Raw genomic sequence first — 19,609 nt, 5'->3', positions numbered from 1 at the left:
GAGTGGGGAAATCCCAGCAGTTTCTGAAATATTCAGACGCTTCTGGCACCAACAACCATGCCACATTTAAAATGACTTAAATCTCCTTTCTTCCTCACTCTGATGCGTGGATGTGTGGAATGAATGCAATGTATGAAATACATGTTTCGGTTCTGGTACTGTATATTTTAAATAGTAGCCGTATAGTTTAAATAATGAAAAACAGAATACTTTGTTATTTTACATATTATTGAAGAAAATATTACAAGGTTATTAGCAGAATGGAGTTCAAGCAAAAGCTTTTACAGGAAAAACACTGAATTCTTCTCAGTCTGTCCTAATGCAGACAAAAAAGGTAACCTGAAGACTCTATTACAGCACACCTGAACCATTAGACGTCCAGGGGCTGAAAGCTAAACATTGTCAGGATTAATATGCTGCTACTATAAGAGGGCAAGGATTTAAAAGGAAGAACTGTCCCCACATGATTTACTCTGCGTAGTTCAGGCACATGTTTAAATAAAAGGTTAGTAACTTGCTTGTCATTTACTGGTTTTTCCTACCAGAGACTCCAATAAGCAGCTCTACACCATTAGCTTTACAGTAACAAGTAGAAGCTGGTTTTGGAAGTGCACTGTTAATTCTGTTGCACGACAACCCAACACATCCAAATATTAATAACAACAACACCGGATCACAAGCTTTACATCTAATTCCTACTAAAATCCCACAACTAATTCCTGACCTCTGAGTCAGGAAAACCCAAGGTTTTTTTTTTAATCCACACATTCAGACTGTTATGAAATTTAAGATCTCCACAAGCAGAATAAATATAATACACAATCATGTGGGCCATGCGAAATGTGCAGAGCACCCCTGAGTTGTTTCTCTTTACATATTTATAATCTTTATATTGTAGATAACAAAATTTGTTTGAAACTTTTTCATTCCATCACGTCGCCATATTTTGTCTTCTGTGGTGCTGTTGGTTCCTCTTGTTGGGGTACTGAAAGATAGTAAAAAGAAAGGTAGAGATGAAGTATACGGTCTTCACTTGGTGAATCATAAGTGATTCGCACTGATAACTTTTCTGACCATAAATCTATATACCTCAATCTATATACCTCAATAGATTGACTCTTCAATCGCATATCCAAGTTAACATAAAATCTTATATCCAAGTTAATACAACATTAAATTCACATTTCATACATTTCTGTACTGTGCTCACCTGAAGGTGGCGACCTGTCTGGGACTTTGCCTGTTTCTAGGAGCAACCAGAGGTCTGAGCATTTCTGTGTTTCCCAACGAGTCACTGCGTAACTGCCCACTGATGATGCCACTGAGACCACACAGGGGAGAGACAGAGGTTTCAGTGGCAGCACTGATGTAAGATCTACATTTGAGAGCTAAATAAATTTCTTTATGTATTTTTAATAGTGCAATTCAAATAATTTACTCCTGACCTATTGAAATGAGAAGGTTCCACTGAAGGGGATAAGGAAGCTTCCTCTGTAGGGCCTTCTGAATAGCAAAAAAACCTGCAACACCTGCACCAACAACACAACTCACTGTCACATCTAAAAGCAAGGAGAAACACTTGTAACTGTGCAGATTTTCTTATTGCTGTTAGGGTTTGTTTTGTTTTTTTTCCAATTAAACTAATTTCTAGGTTAAACCTAAAATGACAGATGACCTGACAGCTGAGTGGGTAGGACACAGACGGGTAAATGCCATCAGCAGTGGGCACTGGATTTGATTCCCAGCTGACTGGACATTCACTGTCATTCCCACACTTTCTTTCACCATGTTTCCTGTTGGCTCTGAATAAAACTGAAAATGCCAAACAGGCAAGCTTTTGTTTGGGGGGTGGTAGGTGTGCTAGTGTCCCTTGGGAAAAAAAGGCATATATCCTCTCACTGGACACTTTATTAGTACAAGGCCTTCAAAAATGGCTTATTTCTTTGTGGCAACTTCAGCAAGTTTCTCAAAACATTCCTCAGAGATTTTGGTCCATATCAACATGATCACACACTCATGCACATCCATGATGTGAATCTCCCGTTCCGCAACATCCCAAAGGTGCTCTATTGGATTGATTTTCTTGTTCTTGAAACCAGTTCGAGATGATCTGACCTTTGTGTCAGTCATTAGAAGATGGTTACACTGTGGTCACAGAGGAACGGACATGGTCAGTTACTGAAGCAGTGAGTTACTCTAGACTTCCTATCAGCTCAAAGCATGCTGGCCATTCTCCTCCAACCTCTGACATCAACAAGGTATTTTCACCCAGAAAACTGCTGATCATGGGATATTTTGTCTTTTTCACACTATCCTCTATCAATCACAGAGATGGTTGTTACGGAAAATTTCACTAGAACCGCAGCTTCACCTTTCTTCCCCACACTGATGCTCAGTTTGAACTCCAGCAGGTCGTCCTGACCATGTCTACATGCCTAAATGCACGGAGTTGCTGCCGTGTGATTGGCTGATTAGATATTTGCATTAAGAAACAGTTAAATCAGTGTACATTACAAAGTGATCAGTGAGTATATTGTTAGAGCTATGTTTAGGTATCCTTCAATGTATTTCTGTTATCATTTCTTCATTAAGAAACATTTACATTATGAACAGCTGGCATAAAAACAAAAACAGTCCAGGATGCTAAAGAGCAACATCAAAAACATAAATAGATATAATAACAACAATAGTTATTTTAACTTTAATAATACAATCATTTTCTCCCTGTGCTGAGATCAGTGGGATCATGTTGCGTGATACCACAAACATTTACAGAATACAGCTCCCTCTTGTGGTATATTCTGTCTGCAAATCCGGTCATCTGTAATGTTTGCCTATATTCATGCTGACCTTACTTCAGTAAGGTCGTTTTACTTTTACAGTTGTGTGTCATTTCTTATTAACCCAGTCAAATTTCATAACTTTTTAATCTCAACTCAAAATAATGTTTTTGTTATTTAGTCCGGCTCTCTGAACTAAAACGCTATAAATTTATTGATTTGACAAAAACAAAATCTGGTAGATTTGGAAAACTAGTGCAAAGTAAATTTTCTATGAAAATCATAGATCGCTCTTTTGGGTTAAAAAAAAAAAAGACTGTATTGCAAAAACATTTAATAACAACAAAATTATTACCCTATATATTAACACGTTTTTGTTTTTTTGTTTGGGGTTTTTTTGTCTCGATTTTCATTAGAAATCTCAACACAATGCAGAAAAAAATGATAACAACTGAGGTTCAGAATTACACATAAAAACAGCAGCACGAACTGGTTCAAAACCAACAAGGATTTGGATGAAAGCATTAAGAATGTACAAATATGAGAAAGTCAAAGATTGAACATGGACTGAAATATTTCTTATTTTAAGTATGTGACTTGGAATAAATAAGTAAATAAAGGTATTACCCAGCACAAAGGTCCCAGACCCCTTCATGAAAGCATGAGACTGACAGGCGGCGTAGCTCTCCAAACCCTGAGAGACAACAAATAAAAACAGCTCTCACCTGAGCTTGTTACACATTTCTGTTTTACCTATGGGAAAAGTGAGCAGCTGCTGGTTTATTCCAAGTGTGCAGAGGGACAGTGTCCTCCAGAGTACACAGGTAATAAAAATGCATAAAAACAAACAAAAAACCCACCGGATGTTTGGCCACCAACGCGTCGTCCACTTTGGTGAGCCCCAGATTAACCATGTTGAAGCTAGAGGTAAGTTTTTTTTAATAAGAAATAACCACTTTAGCTCATTCACTAACTTCTTAGTCCATAGCTTGCTGTAGATGTACTGTTATGAAAGTTCCGTGTTTGAGAACAACAAACAGAGAAGAAGGGAAAATAGAGCAATCTGTACAAAACTGTGGCGACATCTAATGGAGGGAGAGTGGTACTGCACTCAAGGTAACTCGTAGCATTTTAGAGGTTGCTTTTGCATTTTAGAGGTTGCTTGCAGGAAAGAAAAACACAAGATAATACATACATGAATGAAATATATACTCACTAACGCAAATATCTAATCAGCCAACCACGTGGTGGGCATGGTCAGGAAAGGCAGTTTAACAGATTTTGATTGTGGTGTGGTTGTTGGTGCCAGACTGGCTGGTCTCAGGATTTCATAAACTGTTCATCTACTGGGATTGTCCCACACAGCCATCTCTGTGGAAAGAGGAAATATGCAGTGGTTCTGTGTGAGAAAATACCTGGGTGAGGAAAAACACCCACTCTTTGAGCTGCTGATAAGAAGGCAATGGTAATTCAAATAACCACTTGTTAAAACCAAGGTATGCAGAAGAACATTTCTGAACCACATACATAACATACCGAACCTAGAAGCAGACTGCCACTCCTTTCAACTAAGAACAGTAAGCTGAGGTTACAAATCATGCAGGCTCTGAGAAATTTAAAAAAAAAAAAATCTTTGCCTGGGTTTGTGAATCTTGATTTCTCCTCTGATATTTGGATGATAGGGTCAGTATTTGATGTAAACAGCATGAAAGCATGGATCCATGCCGCCTTGTATCAACGGTTCAGGCTGCTGGTGGTGTAATGATATGGGGGATATTTTCTTGGCACACTTTGGGCCCCTTAGTACAAACTGAGCATCATTTAGAATCAGAAATAGGATCAGAATACTTTATTGATCCTTAGGGGAAATTATTTTTCGTTACAGTGCTCCATTATAAACAAACATTAACAAAGACAGACAATATTTATACATGTATGTAGAAAGGAGTATTATAGTAAAACATTGAACAACAATAAACATAATATGAAGGGAATATGGGATGTTTTAAACGGTATCATTAAAAATAATTCTGGACAACAAAGTTATCCTCAATATTTTATTGACAACGGCAATATTATGGAAAACAGTGCTGATGTGGTCAACAGCCTTAATCATTATTTTGTAAATATTGGACCAAATCTGGCAGAACAAATTCCTGAGTCACTGCCATCAGTAGACTGTAGTGAAAGCCTGATTGATAGGAACCCTAACTCAATGTTCCTCACAGCAGTGGAGGAAAAAGAAATAATTGACACTGTATACATGTGTAAATATAAAACATCTACTGATTGTAATGATATTGACATGATAATCATCAAGAAGGTCATTGAAGGAATTGTAGGACCTCTAACATATATTTGCAACTTATCATTTCAGACTGGAAAAGTTCCAAACAAAATGAAAATAGCTAAAGTTGTGCCGCTGTATAAAACTGGGGATAGACACCACTTCACAAATTACAGGCCAGTTTCTATACTACCACAATTCTCCAAAATCCTAGAAAACCTGTTTAATAAACGATTAGACAAATTCTTAGATAAATATAAATTACTCTCTGACAGTCAATATGGATTCAGATCAAAAAGATCAACATCTCTGGCATTAATCGAATCAATTGAGGAGATTACAAATGCTATAGATCAGAAACAGTATGCAGCTGGACTATTTCTGGATCTCAAGAAAGCATTCGACACAATCAATCATGACATATTAATTAATAAACTAGAACGGTACGGGATCAGGGGGGTTGTACTGCACTGGGTGAAAAATTATTTAAGTGATAGGAAACAATTTGTGAAGCTGGGTGTCCATTCCTCATCATGCTTGGACATTGCTTGTGGTGTTCCACAAGGCTCTGTACTGGGTCCAAAATTATTTATTATTTATATAAATGATATTTGTAAGGTATCTGATATATTAAAATTAGTATTATTTGCAGATGACACAAATATTTTTTGTTCTGGGGGGAATCTAAAGGAACTGCTGGATACAGTTACTTCAGAAATGTGCAAAATTAAAAAATGGTTTAACAGGAACAAACTATCTCTAAATCTAAGTAAAACTAAAATAATCTTATTTGGGAATTCCCTTAGAAATGCACAAGCGCAGATTCATATAGATGGTGTGGAAATTGAAAGAGTACTTGAACATAAGTTTCTTGGTGTGATTATAGATGATAAATTAAACTGGAAGTCTCATATAAATCATATACATAACAAAATTTCAAGAAGTGTTTCAATCTTGAGTAAAGTAAAACACATTCTGGACCACAAATCACTCCACATTCTCTATTGTTCCCTGATTGCACCGTATTTGCATTACTGTGCAGAGGTTTGGGGCAATACTTACCAATGTTCGCTATCATCAATCTTTATATTACAAAAAAGGGCCATAAGGATAATCCATAAAACTGGTTACAGAGATCATACAAATCCACTATTCTTAAAATCAAAAATTCTAAAATTCACAGATCTGGTTCATTTTCTCACTGCACAAATTATGTATAAAGCAATAAATAACCTGCTTCCTGACAATATTCTAAAACTGTTTTCTAAAAGGGAACGGGGATACAATTTGAGGGGGGAATTAATTTTAAAACATCCTTATATCCGCACAACATTAAAAAGTTTTTGCATCTCTGTGTGTGGAGTGAAGCTGTGGAACAGACTAAGTAAAGATATGAAGCAATGTCCGAGCATGGTGCAGTTTAAAAAGCGGTTTAAGGATATGGTTTTTACAGGGTACAGGGAGGAGGTAGAGAGTTGATAGGGTGTTCTTGTCCAATATTTTCATGTGTGCGCGGGTGCACGGGTATGTTGGTATGGGTATATATATCTGTAGGTTGTGTATCCTTTGAGGTGTTACTGGGGTTATTGAAAATGTGTATATGTGTGTATGTGTATATACGTAGGTATGGATAGATAGAAACATAGATATATATGTATATATATATATATATATATATAAATTAATAAAAAAAAAAATACACATAACATATAATGTAATTGCAAGGAGGTATTTCTGTAGTCTATTCATTACTACATAGTGGAAAAGGGGTGGGATTAAATAAGCTTATGCTTCTTCCTGCTCCTTTTTGAACATGAAAGTTATTTGTAGTTGTGGTTGCTCGTTTTCCTTTTGTTTTGCTTTGTTTATTTGTCTCTTTGAATTCTATGTTGTTGTACTTTTTTAACATGTTCAAAATAAAGATTCAATAATAATAATAATAATAATAATACACTAACTAAGAATAGCACAATATATACAGGCATATATATACATAAAAGTCACTTATTAATAAATAGCTGAAAAGAACATGTGGAAGAAGGGTGTAGCTGTTGCAGTAAACAGTGTGTTAAGTGGATGAGTTGTACAGGGAGATGGCCACAGGCAGGAATGATTTCCTGTGTCGTTCAGTGGTGCTTTTCGGTAATCTCAGTCTCTCACTGAACGTGCTCCTGTGACTGACCAGCATGTCATGGAGTGGGTGGGAGGTGTTATCCAACATTGTCTTTATCTTGGACAACATCCGCCTCTCCGACACCACCTAGAGGGAGTTAGACACCACAACCTACCCGAGTATTGTTGCTGACCATGTCCAGCCTTTCATGAGCCCTCTATGACAACTGTGTGATGCTATCATGTTGATATAGACCAAACTCTCTGAGGAATGTTTCCAGCACCTTGCTTATATCTTTCATGCCTTCATGCTTCCTATGCCATAAAGAATAAAAGTACATTTGAAGGCAAAAAGCGGTCCAGGCCTGTCGCTAGCATGTGTGCCTAATGAAGTGGCCGCTGAACATAGATGCTGTTTAAATAAAAAGAAAAAAAAGTAAAAAAATTAGTTCAACAATAAGAAAAAATATATAGCATGGGAGACAACAAACAGCCATTCTCTATTAAAAGACACATCTCCTGGATGCACTGGTACGCATCTTCAGTGATGTATCCTGGGGTCATCAGGTGTTTCGGGTCTCACAACATCATACACCCTCACCCAGGCGACCCAGCCGGGGATGATCAGGCCCCGACTTGCGTACCAGTAGCTACCCACGGATCAGCCCTCTTAATCCACAGCCACCTTGTGGCTTTCTCTGCCACTTCGCTCACAGCCTGGATGGCCCTCTTCTTGGCTGCCCCAGCCACGCCCAGCCGGCCTAGGACTTTGCAGAGTGATTGTCCTGCAAAGCCCCTACAACCCACTTCTATGGGCTCATAGAAAGTCTTCCAGCCCTTTCCCCTGCACTCCTGCATTAGTTCCTGGTACTTTCCTCATTTCCTTTCATTGGCCTCCTCGATCCGCTCTTCCCAGGGCACTGTGAGTTCCAGCATGATCAGCTGTTTTGAGGCCTCAGAAATAATAATCATGTCTGGCCGGAGGGATGTTTTTGCAGTGTGCTGTGGGAACTTTAGCTGTTTACCCAGGTCAGCCTGTAGCTGCCAATCAGAGGCTGTGTAGAGGAGGCCGGTTGTTAAATGTAGGCGCACTTGCGGTTTCTCTCCAGCCTTAATGAAAGAGATTGCCTTCCTCGGAGCATGATGGTGCTTGCTGGTGCTGATTGCTGAGGCAATCTTTTCAGCAACTACTCTGAGCACCTGGTCGTGCCGCCAACGATATCGACCATCGGCCAGGGCCCTTGGGCAGCTGCTAAGGAGGTGTTCTAGGGTCCCTCTTCCAGAGCACAGGGGACAGACAGGTGTCTCGCTCTTCCCCCACAGATGGAGGTTTACTGGGCTTGGCAGAGTGTCATGTACTGCCTGCACTAGGAATCGGATCCGGTGGAAGTCTGCCTGCATGATGTTTGCCCAGGTGACCTTACGCTGCAAGGTGCTGTCCCACCTTGTCCATGCTCCCTGCCACATAAGGCCCTACTTACTCGCTCCTCCTCCACACTTGCTCGGACCTCTTCCTGGAGTAGCTGGTGTCTCTCCTTTCCCTGTGCCCTGCTGACCTGGGCCTTTGGGAAGTACCCCAAGCCTGCTCCCCCTGTTGCTAAGACCCCCACCAGTGTTTTCTGCCTTAGGCATGACTCTGCCACCTCAACTGCCTTCTCGGCCTTCCACTTTCTTCCTGTCCTTACCTCAATACCTGCTGATGCCACCTTGCAGTCTTTAGAATCTCTGTGCTGTAGGGCTTCTCGTGTGCGAGCCACCTTGAACTCTTCTGTGAGACCACTGAAGGGTAACTGCAAGCTGTTGCTTGCCCCATACAAGGCAGCGCTGGTGAGGCTGCAGGGGAAGTCCCAGCCACTTACGAAGAAAGCCACTGATCTTCCTTTCAAGGGATTCCACAGTAGTTATTGGAACTGTATAGACAAGCAGAGGCCACAGGATTCGGGGCAGGATGGAAAAAAGCAGTACTTATATATTAGAGAGGGTCCATTTAAGATTTTTCCCCAGTCTGAAGACATTTAAGTGCTGTACTTACACATGAATGAGGAGATTTATGTTCTGCAGTGGTAAAGGTCCACAATTTAGAGCAACAGACAATACCAGCATTAAGTCGTGCAGTAGACAAGGAACACACACACACACACACACACACAAAAGCAAAAAATGTATTCTTATGGAAATACACTTTCCTCATTTCCATATGCATAAGGTTTTCTCCTCTTTGTTGTGCGTATGTGTAGAACCTGACCTCTGGGTGATTCGGATGTTATCTTGACCTTTTAAAAAGATGCTTCACATGGTTTATCCAGTGCTACCCAAACTTCTTTGCCTAGCAGACACATAACAAATGGCACCTAAACCACCACATGTGGGGTGCTTTCCGCACAAAATGCAGTCTATGAACTATCAAACTTTTCATTCAGGATTGTATTTATCTCCTTTGTTGGGTACCACTGGGCTTCACTGTTTTACTACTTCACTAAAATGGTCGCTAATCTATACTCAGAAATAAAAATTCTTCTTATTAGCACTACAAAAATGTCAGATAGATCAAATCTCAATAATCTGCAAGTGCCCAGACTCTCTGCTGATGTCTGTGACCGGTCTGTTGACCTTTGACACCACAGTGGCCTAAAAGATTTAAAGACCTGAGATCAGTTTCTGTCCTAGAAGAAAAAGAACAGGCAGATGGAAAGAATCCAGCTGCTGAGACCCAAGAAACAACACCGAGGGTAGAGTTACCAGGAGGCCACAGCAGAGCATCCAAACATCTGTTGCTTGTTACAGAGGAGAGAAAACAAAGGGCGGAGGGCCGCTGGAGATACATGAAGCATAGACTGTAAGAAAGCATTAGCTCTCAAGGTGGTGACTGTGATGACACATATAAGGTTTGATTTATTATTCATAATACTTTCACAATAAGAGCATAATTATTGAGATTAAAAGTGAGTTAACAGGCTTAATAGATTCAGTCAGTGCCGAAGCAACGTGATGGAAGACAGCAGCTCCATTAAAGAGCGACTTCCCCTTTAACCTTCTCAGCTTCTCTGTGTTTATGCCTATAACTAATAAAGCAAATTTTCACAATAAAATGTCAAATGTAACTGAAAAGAAATACTGATCTGATGACTTATTTTCTTCCTTTCTCTTTGATTTAACCAGTGGCTCTGTTTAAGACCCGGGTCTGTTCCCTTGAAACAGAGTGATAAAATAGTTAAAGCTCTGCCTCAGACAGTTGGGGTAAAATAACACACCTGGTATGTTTTTGGTCAAATTTTGGGTTTGATACTCTTAAGTGTATTTATTTTTATTTAAAGTGGACTAGCTTTGCTTATTCACAGTTCAAAATAATCTCTTTCCCTCCATTTAAGGCAACTTGCTCCTGATTGGCTGCCCCTCTCAGGCGGCACTGAGCAATGCTTGCACACATGCTGACGTCATTATTGCAAACTTGGCTACATTTTATATGCATCTCTTCAGACATCATATACATGACAGAAAATAAGCAATGGTGTAACAGGTCTGCACTTTAAACTGGTTTTTGTATTTAAAGTATTAATTTTAGTGGGTTATTTACAGGACATGCGTATTTGTGTGAGTTTGGTTTGGTCTAAATTAAAACAATAATAATAATGAAAAGGATATTTCACCCCAGGAGGTCTTTTGAGCTGAATGAAAAGCTATACAGCGTACCTGAGGAAAAAAAAAAAACTAAATGCACTACATGCTGGTAAGATCTACATTTCGGCTACATTTGTCAGAGCCCGGATAGCTCAGTCGGTAGAGCATCAGACTTTTAATCTGAGGGTCCAGGGTTCAAGTCCCTGTTCGGGCGAAAGATTTTGACGTGGAAGAAAACAGAGCTGAAAGTTGAGGAAACAATACAGAAAGAAGTAGTAGCGAGCGGACTCTGCTGCCGTGCCTGATTTTGGTTTGTCCAAGTAACTGCAGGGTTAGCCCCGGCTCTTCTGTACTACGAGGTTAGTTGACTCCTTAGCATGATGGTAATTTATGCTGTAAATTTAACCTGCTCCGGAACAAGTTAAGATACAGATTAGAGATCAACAGGTATTAAATCACTGATTGCTAACCAATCCAGTCTCCAGAAATACCATCACCAATCCCGCAAGATCCCGCTGACAGCACGAATGGCTTACGTTTTGTTTTTGTTTTTTTGTTTTTATAAATGTGTAATGTTTCTTTGTCGCGGTAACGTTCGTATATCAATGTAATGACATAAAAAATATTATAAATCTTGTTCTGCTTCATTCTAACCTGCTGATTAGTTTGTTTTACACTCCTGGAAACACACAAAGGAAACACGTTCAACCAATCACATTCATTGGACTTTGATCTGCGACAAACTGCAGCGATGTCCACGTCTTCTCTATCAAGCTGTGGGACAGCAGCCTTTAATGTTTAAATGGATCCAGTTTAAAGTATCAGAGATCTAATGTGCTGCTGTCACCTTAGAAATAATCAACAGCGCTGGGAGCTCACTCAGTGACAAAATCATTAACTGGAATTAAGCAGATGAATTTGCATTTACAGCAGTGGGCTGGTTTCAGTCATTATGCAAATGTACTGTTTATAAGGTCTGGGGAAACCTGCAGTCAGCTGAGACTGAAGAAGTCACTTGGATGAGTGACGAAACGTTTCTCCCACCAAACGCTACGTCCAGATGAACAGATTCAACTTTTGGAGATACAGCAGTGATGGATTTTGCTGGTATATTTTTATGCTCTTCAGAGATCTTTTTAATTACCTTTGATGACATCTCTGGAGTAGGTGGCACTCATAGGGATGATTTTCTGTGGATGAAAAGTCATATGATCCATGGACCTCCCTCCTCCTTTTCTGATTTGTCAGATGCTGCCAATGCCACCCTATTTGTGTGACCATTCATCTCGATCGCAAGTGAATTCAGAAAAGGGAAAGATGTCCCGGGTACACTGAGTGAGCTTCGTAATATAGGGCCCTGGTGACTTGGTAAGTACAGGTGAGGAGCTGATGAATTAAGTGCGTAGATGGAGGAAAGTTAGAGAATCAGAAAGTGCAGAGGAAGTGAGGGCAGCTATGAAGAGGAGAGAGAGAGCAATTGCCTTTAAGACCAGATTGTTTAACACCATGCCTGAAAAAATGAGGCATTGATGGTCAAGAAGAAGGCTGATGTGCAGCACTGTAATAACTAAAAGAGTTGTTAAAGCTCAGTTATGAAAAGAAGTGATGAGCAACATTATGGCTGGTGCCAAGAGAGGAACTGTGGTACTGCATGAGGAAGTCTGGAATGAGGGTGGTGAGACAGCGGTGAGGAGTGCAGTTGGATTGACACACTTAGGTTTAAGATGGGGAGTTGGATTACATCACGTATTGACTTTGAGTTCATTTGTGTTTGCGATGGTGATGGACAGGCTGCCAGATGAGGTCAAGCAGGAGTCTCTGTGGACTATGATGTTCACACCTGCAAAGTTGTATGGTTTTGAGGCAGTAGTACTAACAAAACTATTTATAAAATACTAATTAATTCAAGTTAAACAGAAAAGCAGCACATTTTCAAGTATAACTTGGGTGAGAACTGGTGACTGGAGTATATTTTGATCGGGGCATGGCAAAAGTTACACATTTGTTCCACTCAATTAATGAATTATTCTAGTACTTGGAGGCATTTCTTTGTGATACCAAGGGTTCAGATATTCAAAAGACACTTTAGGAATCAGCAGACTTCTTTTTTCAACTGCTCTGTTCAGGAGTCACTACAGCGGATCATCTGCCTCCATCACCTCTGTGATCTTCTTTTCCTCCTGCCTTGATTCTCCTCTGCACCAAAACCATGTCCAAACCATCTCAAGCTGAGCTGTCCATCTGATGTACTCATTTGTAATCCTGCTAACTCCCAGAGAAAGACTGAGCATCTGCACCTCAAGCCTCCTGTTTGTTATTGCCACCATCTCCAAACCATACATCACAGCAGGTCTCATTACGGTCCTCTAAACCTTCTCTTTCCACCCACTCCACCCTGCCTGCTCTCCCTTCTTCACCCCTCTTGTGCCCTGTCCATTGTGTTGGATGGTCAACCCCAGGTATTTAAACCTGTCCACCTTCCCTCTCATTCACATTGTCTCACTTTTACTGACTTTTATTTGTGATCTCTGCAGTGCATACCTCCACCTGCTCCTTGCTCTCACTTCAGATCCCTGTATGCGGCCCCTGTATGCACATCAAACCAAACTCCACCAAATGAGGTTCATTTTTATTTATTATCATTTAACATTGGAAAAGCAACTGTCGGTTATCCCAGTTGTACTTCCATTCACATATTGTAGCTCTTTATTTCTAGGTGATTAATGCGTATATTCTTACCAAAAAAAAAAAAATTTTTTAGACACAATCTGTACACTCTGTCCAAATCCACAGCACACCCTTCACCTCATCTATGACAGGTACGCCAACATGGGAGCCAAATTTTAGTGCAGTGTTCAAAAACTTGTTCACATTCACACACGCACACACACAAGAAAAACAAATAAATCACATGTACACATGCTTATTAAGTGTTCGGGAATTCTCCCCAAAGAAACGAGAGGACACATTAAGCAGGTGTGCATTGTAGGTAACACAAGGAAGGCAAGTGATTTGTGGATAAAGTCGACACGGACCACCGTGTCTTAAAAAACAACCCCAGAGCAGGAAATGGTTCAGTTCATCAAACCACTTTCCAAAATAAAAGTCACAAAAAGAGGGTCGTGGGAGGGATTCAAGTTTTACACTCCAAGACGTCTCTCACGTGGAAGATTGTTTTTTTTTTGTGACATGACTGTGTGCAGTGTTCTCATGGGATTTAAAAAAAAACAAAAAACACTGGGAAGGCAACAGCCAGGACTCAATCATTCAATCATCCATCTAGAATCAGGAAAGTAAAATAAAGAAATGAAGTAACAGCGATGAAATGTTTCAGCCCCTCCCATCCAACCTCATCACCTCACAGATATACAACAAAAAAGGTCCCACAATGAGCACTTTTTTATAATGATGACTGTTATGCCTTCAAATATCACCAGGACAAAAAAAAAGTTTCACAATCAATTTTTTTTAAATAAATATAGCTCCATTGATAGATTTTCTTCAAAAAAAATAACCCTTAGCGCAAATACGCACACGAGAAACCGAGCACTAGCTCCTCCTCGCCAATCAACGCACACATACAGTGTAACCCCGGAGATGCAAAAATACAGTTTGAAAAGGCAGGTGTCTGTTTGGAAAAAATAAAACTGAAGAAACAACCCCCCCCCCCCCCCCCCCCCAAAAAAAAAACCCCCCAGCAAACTGAACCATAGAGGGATTTATACCAGGAGTGGTAAGCTACGGAAGGTCAGAGAAGACTTTGGTAAAGATCATTCTTACAGGTTGAGCCATTGAACATCAAATAATAATTGCTTTTATATTACGCCATCAGTGCTCACTTTTACTGGGACAAATTGTGTGTAAGAGCATCAACAACACTGGTCGTACTGAAGCTGGTTTCTGCCAAAGTAGAAAATTTATTTTAAAAAAAAAAAGCCAGTCACTTTCTCAGAAGACTGAGTTCATAAGTCAAAATCTCAACATGTTTTTTTTTTATTTTTTTAGTTATTTTTTTCAATTTATTTATTTTTACATTGCAGAAACAAGCTTCCATAGAACCACATTTTTTAAAATGTTAACCGGAAATTCTCAAAGAAAAAAAAAAAACAAAACAAAAAAAACCTACAAAACAAACAAACAAAACCCAACTACTTCCAGCACTGAAACTGAAGTCTTTAACCATTAAAATTATATATATATGTATATATATATAAAAATAAAAAAGTGACGCCTTTATTTGGCAGCTACTTTATTACAGAACAATGATCTTACTGTCAGACCACCAATTTATAATTAAATAGGACATTTTTAAATTAAGTAATATGGCCCCCTTTAAGTAGAGCAAAGATGTCCGTTAACCTCGACTCATTAGCAATGGTGACCACCTCAAAGTCCTTTTTGTACATGTTGGCAGCACACGCGCTCACACACACATCCACCCATGCACGCCCACATTCACTCAATACTGGTAGTGTGACTCGGTGAAATCTCTGATAATCTGTGTCATGGTTTGCTGCGTGGGGAATACAGACAGGGAGGCGGCGGCGATGGCAGCTAAAGTGTCGATGACTGTGAGCGCAGCAGCCGTGTGCACGAGAGAGGTCAGAAAAGGGAGCGATACAGTGAAAAGGTCCATGTCCCATTGTACCAGCTGAACGACAGATGCTGCAGCCCCCAAGTCCCCTGTTTGGACAGACGACGTGACACCCAACGGGATGACGGCGGTCTGTATTCCGACTGTGGTCCGGAGAAGCTTGTTCAGTTCATCAACAAGATGACTTTCCCCTCCTTACATACAAAACCGTAGCAGCAGGTAGTGCCCAAGGTTCTCCCTCGAGAAAAAACAAAGACCCCCCCCCCCCCCCCAAAAAACAAAATAAAAACAAACAATCCCATCCCTGTCATCCACATGAAAAGCAAGCTATGGAGAATTACTAGTCCTGGGAAGTGGCAGATGTCTTTTTGCGTTATTCTCCGTGCCCTCGTCTTCTCAGTCCTGAACTCCTTCAATCACTCAACCAATCAACATTGTCTCTTCTCAGGAAGCCCCCCACCCCACCCCCACCCCACGTCGCACTTAATCCCCGCTCCCCTTCCCAAGTGTAACCCCATTCCCTCCCCGATGATCATTCTCCTCCCCTTCCAAGTGAGGATGAAGACGGATCACCGCTCGGGCTCAGACTCCAGGGCCAGCGCCCGCTTACGCTCACGACACTGTTTCTTGTGGGCCGGCCAGTCCCTCTGCTGGCACTGGGACCCGCAGTAGCGCGCCACCTGGCAGCGGCCGCATATGTTGAACTCCCGCAGCTGTGGACAGACAAGGAAGAAGATCATCTTTGGCTCTGAGAGCACAAAGCTTTCGAATGGGAATGCTTTGCTACACGAGTTGGAATACATACCCTCCTCTCAATGAGCGAACAAGGAGGGTAGTGACACTCGTAGTAGGTGCAGGAACACTCCTCTTCCTCCACCAGCTCCCCATTTGCGTTGTAGTAACGTGTGCGACTCAGCTCCAGATATTGCTCCTCCACAGGGTCGGCTGGTACCTGCTGGATGGCCAGCCAGTAGAGGGACTGCTCTCTGTACAGATAACATGAGAAATGTTAGGCATGCATTACTTGTTTGGATAACCCTGGAATAAATCACAAAAGGATTTAAGACTCATTTCCCCTTAACATCTGCCCGGTTTGTCCTTTCTAGCATTTTCACATGTACCTATAACCAATGTTTTACCTCTGCTTGCTGGAAATCTCCTCTGGTTTAGGGCTCCAGCCTACTGGAACCAGTCGCAGGTTGTCTAGTCGGTTGTCCACTGTGACAGAGTTGATGTGGATAACTTGAAAACTAGGGGCGATGCCTCCTCTGTGCTTCTCCCTGGGTAAAGACATTAAAAGTTAGCCAATCTGCAACCAGCAGGGCAAAAATCTGATCTTGGATAAGAAGAGTGTTTATTCCAAGGACTCCTCAGTAAGGAGCTGATGCTAGCTCAGAACTTGAGCTTTGAAGACGTATATGAAGCATCATTGAAAGCCAAGTCCTCTACAGAGCTTGAGCATGCACTAGTTTACTATACAACCTCCATTTCTCACGACTAGTGATGAAAGTGGAAAGCTGGCTCGCTAAACAGTTGATGGTTTAAGTGACACCTGTGACGCCGCCCTGAAAGAATTCCTTTTGCAATTTTAGCCTTTCCCCTACTTTTGTTAAGCTGAAGCAATTCTCATCAGCACCCACTTATCCTATCTGACAAATTTTAGACTGACTAAACTAAGATGAGCCTTAGGATGGAGGGTGCTTTCACAAGAAGCATGCTCACAGATTTTCCAGCAGAGGAAAAACAACCACAGAAGAAGCTACTTCCAGCAGGCAGCTCCACATGTTTGATTTGGCAGGTTGTCTATTTTTAAATGCCAGATTCAAGCCCATGAGCTAAAGATCAAACCTGAGACCTGTCGCTTGTTAAAGCAGTGTGTAAACGACTACGGTATGGCGTCAAAGGAAAAAAAACAAAACAACAACAACAAAACAAACAAAAACGCCTTGACACAGTTTAAACAGACTTACCAGAGCAGCTCGTGCAGCGGCCTTCCTGCCCAGCGGCCTTTGCCGACGTCAAAAGCATAAGCAAAGATCTTAGCTCCATTGCCATCTGCATCTACTTCCATGCGTGCCTAGAAACAGAAAAACATCGCTCTATATTTTTTCTCCTCAACTGTATCCGGATATCAGAGCAGTAGTGAAAAATCAAACACTTACCTCAAAGGCATAGTTCTCCACCAGTGGTATGTCCTGCTCATCGATCAGCGTGTACTTTGTCTGAAATAAGACAATTCAGGGTTATTTTCATGTTTACACCTACAACTGCAACAACAGCATCCCCACTCTCAGGGGAGCTTCATTGTTTGTGAATTAGCACTAGCAGAGTCATAAACAGGGGCACTACTTCTAGGACAGGTTTCAACCTTCCAAACTTTTTACACATGCACAGCAGCAACACCTTTATGAAGCAGTCCCAGCTGTCTCACAGACATCTGAGCTCTTCTCCAGCAACACAACATCAAACAGATGAAACCTATAAATGTGACACTTTCTTCTTTCTATGATTGCATGTGTGTGTGGCGTTTTCACGAGTGACATGTTTACAGCTGAGTGACCGGAGCCCTGTCATTCAGCAGGTGGGCAGCCGGCTGGTCAGGGCTCAAATACGGTTTATTCCCAGTGTGTCCCGTGACTCCAGCGGCAGCAGCTGGGAGCGCTTTCTGACCCACCGCTCGCCACAGTTTCTGCTTCAAGCGTTAATTAGTACGATTAAAGCCAAAGCCGACACAGGCACAGATGTTGGGCAGTGTCGTCCTGCCGGTGCTTTGTCACACTGCACAAAAGAATCAGTTGATGGCAATGGCTTCCTCATTAGCCGACACTTGAGGGTAATCCTAGTAACAAGGCTAGCGTGGCTCTGCTAACTGCACCTCCGAGTCTTGGGTATGACACGACCGCCGAGGGGTTTCCACTCCACCGACAGCGGCTGTAACAAAAACTGAGCACGTGTTTACGTTTCTGGCGCTGTTTGATCGTTAAATGTTAGCCAGCGGCTAGCGTAACGCGCTACATGCTAACTAGCGTTAGCGGCGGAGTTTGAGAAACCAGTCTGGCTCGGCACGGCCGGCTTTTCTAATCCGCTCAAACGCCTTTAAATCGGTAAAGCCGAACTACTCCCGCATTTGCGACTGCTTCATAATAATCAACTCGGTTGGCTAGAGCTGATTGAGCATCGCTAACTATGTCTTTTCTGGTGACTTTTCTCTTCCCCGCGGGCCCTCCCCCGGCCGCACATGGCAGCCCTGGGATCCAGCTCACCTTCCCGGCCACACGGCCGAGCCGTACGATCCCGAGCTTGAAATCCGACATCAGGAGGACGGGCGGTGGCGACAAGAAGAGGCGCAGGGTCCAGCCTAAACTGTATTCAGGTTCAAAACTCGCCTCTCAGCCCCGGTTGCCAGGTTGCGTTAAATGGTTGGGTATATTCTCTGAGTCCGGATCTCTCCGGCAGCAGCCCAGCCTCGGTGACACACCGCCGCTGGCGCAGGAAAGCCGAACAAGCTGCTGCTGCTGCTGCTGGGAGGGGCGGGGCGGGAGGAACCTCTAACCGCAGCGTCCAATCAAGCGTGGCGTTAAGGCTTTTTAATACAACACGTCACCTTACGCTGCCAAATAGGAAGCGGCAGTTTCAAAAGACCGCCCGTTTTCAGTTACAACGTCATCACACTCTCGTGACCACTTCCAGCCATTTTCGCGCGAAATGTTTGATGTCTGGGTGGGATTATTGCAGAGGGCTTTGACGTCATGATGCGTCGTTTGCTGCTAAATTTGGCGACAGGCATTGAATGTGCATTGCGTAGGAGGCTAACAATGATTCATAAGGTAAACATTGAGCCCAGTGGAATAAAAGAAACTGGTAGACATGGATAAAAGAACATCATTAAGACTGGAAAAATAGAGATAATTACAATAAAGAGAAAAGAACAAAAAAAAGTCAGTAGAAAGCTGAGCCACTTACTGTCCAGGATCAAGGATAAAGTACACAGTGTATTCAGTTTATAGCTCAATGCAAGAACAAAAAATAATAAAATGAGAAAATTGGCCAGTGTTCAGATGATAGTTTACCATCACTTTAGCATCTAAGGAGCAAAAAACAAATTGAAAAACCTGATATGGAGAGCTTAAAAAGGTAATTGCTGTTCTTTAGGTTTGTGAGGATGTTTGATCTTTCATTGATTAATTTGTTTTACTAACAAAAGGTGGAGAGTCCTGG

General features: G+C 41.6%; 2 protein-coding genes and 1 non-coding gene across 3 annotated transcripts; 1 reads left to right on the top strand and 2 right to left on the bottom strand.

Moving 5' to 3' along the window:
- Window positions 1-206: 206 nt before the first annotated feature.
- Window positions 207-3,814, bottom strand: tmem141 (transmembrane protein 141). Its single transcript, XM_003455564.5, has 5 exons — window positions 3,641-3,814; window positions 3,408-3,474; window positions 1,446-1,529; window positions 1,211-1,321; window positions 207-985 (listed from the first exon to the last, which is right to left on the bottom strand). Exons 1-5 carry the CDS (start codon window positions 3,692-3,694, stop codon window positions 924-926), a joined length of 378 nt encoding a protein of 125 aa, XP_003455612.1. The 5' UTR covers window positions 3,695-3,814; the 3' UTR covers window positions 207-923.
- Window positions 3,815-10,938: 7,124 nt separating this feature from the next.
- trnak-uuu (transfer RNA lysine (anticodon UUU)) lies at window positions 10,939-11,011 on the top strand. Its single transcript has one exon. It is a non-coding gene; the product is annotated as a tRNA-Lys (tRNA).
- Window positions 11,012-14,971: 3,960 nt separating this feature from the next.
- zmynd19 (zinc finger, MYND-type containing 19) lies at window positions 14,972-19,009 on the bottom strand. Its single transcript, XM_003455565.5, has 6 exons — window positions 18,655-19,009; window positions 17,554-17,613; window positions 17,362-17,468; window positions 16,531-16,671; window positions 16,197-16,377; window positions 14,972-16,104 (listed from the first exon to the last, which is right to left on the bottom strand). The coding sequence occupies exons 1-6, from the start codon at window positions 18,703-18,705 to the stop codon at window positions 15,961-15,963; spliced, it is 684 nt and encodes a 227-aa protein (XP_003455613.1). The 5' UTR covers window positions 18,706-19,009; the 3' UTR covers window positions 14,972-15,960.
- Window positions 19,010-19,609: the final 600 nt, after the last annotated feature.

The sequence above is a fragment of the Oreochromis niloticus genome, linkage group LG7 (genome assembly GCF_001858045.2).
Source record: "Oreochromis niloticus isolate F11D_XX linkage group LG7, O_niloticus_UMD_NMBU, whole genome shotgun sequence".
Taxonomy (NCBI): Eukaryota; Metazoa; Chordata; class Actinopteri; order Cichliformes; family Cichlidae; genus Oreochromis; species Oreochromis niloticus.
The sequence above is the reverse complement of the archived record's forward strand: the minus strand, read 5'-3'. Positions and strand labels throughout refer to the sequence as shown.